Below are 4,200 nucleotides of genomic sequence, written 5' to 3' on the forward strand. Positions count from 1 at the left end.
CTTCCTTCCTTCCTTCCTTCCTTCCTTCCTTCCTTCCTTCCTTCCCCTTCCTTTCCCTTCCTTCCTTCCCTCCTTCCATCTTTCTCTCCCTTTCTTTCTCTCTTTCTTTTTTGCAGCAGGTTTCCTTTAAGTGCAACGTGAACACCATGTTCCCGTGCAGGCCTTAGGGTATGAAGTCAAGGCATTTCATTCCAACTCTTTTTCTTGCTTTTTGGCACTTTTAAAGAAACTAGAGAGAGAGACAAAATGTTTTTTTTGTTGTTGTTGTTGTTTTATTTTGTTTTGTTATGGCTTACAGGAGCCATGCCACGATTCAGTCAAACTTATCTGGACTCAGTTGGAATCAGACAGCTCACAGAAAGTGCTGAACTCCACCATATCAGGAGTGACTTGGTGTGTTGTGCCTGGAGTGGGTTTAAGTTAGAATGCTGAATGTACATTTATGAAGGAGGTAGAAAAGAGCACAGATGAATGCCTTGGTGCCATTGACATGGATTTTCTATATATTATTGCTCTTCTGAATTTCCCACACTCAAAAAAAGAAAAAAAGAAAAAGACCCAAACCAAATGTTTTGTGTTTAAATCCTTGAGTCAGCTCTTGAGACTTCAGGTGTCATTAAACCTTTAATAAGTAGGACAAGAGGGAATGGCCTCAAGTTGTGCCAGGAGAGGTTCAGGTTGGATATTAGGAAAAAATGTCTTAGATATTAGATATCTTAGATATTAATATCTTAGATATTAGAAAATATTCAGTGGTGATGCAGAGGCACAGGCTGCCCAAGGAGGTGGTGGAGTCACCGTCCCTGGAGGTGTTCAAGAACCATTTAGATGTGGAACTAAGGGACATGGTTTAGTAGGGAAATATTGATGGTAGGTGGACGGTTGGACCGGATGATTTTGGAGGTCTTTCCCAGCCTTGGCGATTCTATGATTCTGTGATTTTATTCGGTCTTCCAGTGTCCATTTTTCAGGCCAGTATTTTTCTTCATCTGCAACATAAGCACTTTCTGCTTTGTAATGCGCAGTAACACCCCCCTCAAAAATCAAACCCTGAGTTAAACCTAAGGAAACTGATGTTCCATATATCTTCTGTTTGTAAACACCTTTAAGCAAACACTAGAGATGAATGAGTACCTTTCCTGCTTTCATTTCAGACAATATGAAACCCCCAGTCGCTTCGCTGCAATTGCAGATTAGAAGTATATATATATATCTACACATATATATGTAAAAGAGATACTAAATGACACAAAGCACTGAGAGAAGGAATGAAATGATGTAGGCTCAGAATAAAATGTTGATTCTGTATTCAAATGCAAAAGCCCTCTCCTGGGATTCTCTAATTTAAATTTCAAGTCTTGAAAAGCGGATGTCTTTCAATGGGGTGTCTGTATACTGCTGTATATAGGTACACAGATAATGAAAGGTACCGCAGGAATGATGGGATGCAGAAATGCATTGAAGCACTATAAGTGCTGTGCTTGTGTAGAAGAACCAAAGTTTTGTTTTTAGAGAAGCTCAGAGATATTTTCTGGAGATGGTTCTGCTGGACAGGAAGTATTTGCAGCCTCCGTCATTCTCAGTGCATTGAAACAGAGATTTGGGGGGCCATGGTACTGCAGTTCTCAATCCATGATTTCCCCGTCTATTGCATAAGAAGAGCCATTTATTTTTTCCATTTCTCAGTTTCCCATCTGTAAACTGAGGATAGGAACAAAGGGATCGTTGATTAGTTTGGTATTGCTGTCTCTTTGAAATGATGCCCGTTTCACAGTTCCATGCATGCTGCTCTCATCCGATGAATCAAAGTGCCACCATAAGGTAAATTAGTAAATTTTTAGTACTAGTCACAACAGACATAGACTACTGGTGTCTGCACAAGAAAGGTAGAAAATTCTGTGAAAGGAAAGCTCCTAGAGATAGGTAAGGTGTTAATTACCTCTGGGAGTAGCTGTTTTCAAAGCAGTAATGTTCTGATTTATTTATTTGTTTGTTTACATTTTTTTTGCACGTGAAACGAAATGGAAGCAGACAATACACAGGAACGTGCTTGTATGTGAGGCCCTATAGCATCTCTCTTCAGGTGCAGCCTTCGGATGGAGAAATTGAAAAGCAGCTTCCTGTACAGCCACAAATCGTTTTCCTGGATAAGAAGGTAGGATTTGCCCCTTTGTGAGTGGATGTTTTCATTTTGTCATGATTTTGACATTTCTGAGCAATCCAAAAGCTATGAGACTGACCTAAATATGGCATAGAATAGATCTACAAATATAAATGGCAAAGGATAGCATAAATAGTCATTGGTATTCTGCGATATCTTTTTCAGCTTTTTTTCAGTGAAGGTTAGATCTATGTTGTAGAATCAATCGTGTGCAGTTTTCTGACATGTTTCTGACACTTCGAGGATGTATTTGAGGAATGAGAGACCTGCAACACAATCATGAAGGCTGACATTGTCAGCTGGGTGGGGCTCTGAGCACCTAATGGAGCTGTAGGTGTCCCTGTCCATTGCAGGTGGGTTGGGCCAGGTGGCCTTTAAGAGGCCCTTCCAACCCTAACGATTCCATGATTTTGTATCTACAGAAGGAGTGTGTAATGGTGCCTCTTGGTCTGGCCAAGCAAGTCTACACAGTGCAGAGCGGTGCTGTGCAGAGATCAACACATCAAAAACATGCTTGGCCATTCGTGTGATGCAGCACAGCCGTGCCAGAGGTACCAACACAAGTCTTGGAAGCAGTAGACAAGGTCCAATGAGTCCTTCACTGTTGGTGAACTGCTGTTTGGCAGTAACGCTAGCTCTGGGTATCCATTCAACATGAGACTTGTTTTACAACAGTGAGGCATGAGACTTTCAGCTTCTCTGTTCGTCTTCAGTCCTCTACACGTGTGCATCTTGTGCTTTGGGCTGTGCAATATGCTACTCGGCCTGCAGCTCCTGTAGAAAGAGTTCTCTACTATTAGGGTGAACTTAGAAGCCACGATGATGTCAACATTATCTACTTAGCTGCATTCTTCTGTTTTGCTTTTCTTCCCAGGGTCGAAGAGTTGACACGCTGGGGCCTCCCTCAGAACCCTGGGTTGTTTCAGCTCACCTCAAGGGCTCCTCCGAGGCTGTGCTAAAAGGTTTGGGCATATATTCTTATGGCGGGAGTTATAGCAAAGCAATTACGGGAAGTGATGTTGATAAATTTATGGTGAAATCCTCCTAGGAAAGGATTGGTTTTGAAAGTTAGCCTCGGTGATAGAAAAAACAGAATGTTGTGTTGGAAAGAGTTGTGTGGCCTTCCAGGCTGTGTCCTTATACAAAGCGTTTTTGCATTCTGGCAGCTTAAAGGGAGCGTATCCAGTAGTCTCTCTTGAAAAGATGTATCTTAGATCAAAAAATGAATGGAGAATTAGAAATCCCAATACCTGATTTTCAGCTAATGTTAATTAGGGTAATTTCCTTAGAGTCAACAACAATCTGTTTGTCCCAGAAAATGATCGGGCCAAGTACAGACAGAAACAACTGCCTATTGTTTTTAATTAGCATACTTCAATGTGAAAATGTTTTTCATGAGGGATTTAAATGTTTCCCTTCTGGTCCTCATTTATCAAAAGACCTGAACTCATGATTAACTCTAAGCATGTGAGTATTTCCCTTGAGGTTATTGAGACTACGAACACGCTCAGATATAGATCCTTGTTTAAGAATAGTGCTGAACCGAAAACCTGTGGATGATCATATGCTTGTAAACTAGAAAATGGAAATGAAATTGATTATAAAGCATCATAATGTTAATTGCTAAAACCTTTAAATGTAAGCAAACAGTGCGCGCGCTGAATAGTGAATCTTCCTAATATCGGTAAGCATTTTGTTTGTAATAATAAGGACATGTATGTGTTAACTTTGATTGAAAAATTCACATTTGGAAAATATAAGTGTCTCGCATGCTGTAGATCAGAGCTTCTAAACCTTTGGATCCACTTCATGTTTGTGTTAATTAGAAATTCCTCCTACCTCATCACAGTTATGGGTTTTCAGGATGGAAAATCCTTTGGTCTTTTCTGATGATTTCATGCCTTCTCAGGGAATCTAGATTAATGTAAGTCTAGATGAACTGCAGATTGTGAGTTAGCTACTGGTCAGCAGTGGAAGAAAGAGGGAAGGAAGGAAGGAAGGAAGGAAGGAAGGAAGGAAGGAAGGAAGGAAGGAAGGAA

General features: G+C 40.6%; 1 protein-coding gene across 1 annotated transcript in view; it reads left to right on the forward strand.

Moving 5' to 3' along the window:
- The window catches only part of PKHD1 (PKHD1, fibrocystin/polyductin), a 252,324-nt gene that overhangs the window by 235,295 nt on the left and 12,829 nt on the right, over positions 1–4,200 (forward strand). Inside the window, exons 62-63 of the mRNA XM_021392027.1 lie at positions 2,032–2,155; positions 3,036–3,123. Of these exons, the coding sequence (XP_021247702.1) occupies positions 2,032–2,155; positions 3,036–3,123 (212 nt within the window). The remainder of the gene's footprint in view (positions 1–2,031; positions 2,156–3,035; positions 3,124–4,200) is intronic.

The sequence above is a fragment of the Numida meleagris genome, chromosome 3, assembly GCF_002078875.1.
Source record: "Numida meleagris isolate 19003 breed g44 Domestic line chromosome 3, NumMel1.0, whole genome shotgun sequence".
NCBI lineage: Eukaryota > Metazoa > Chordata > Aves > Galliformes > Numididae > Numida > Numida meleagris.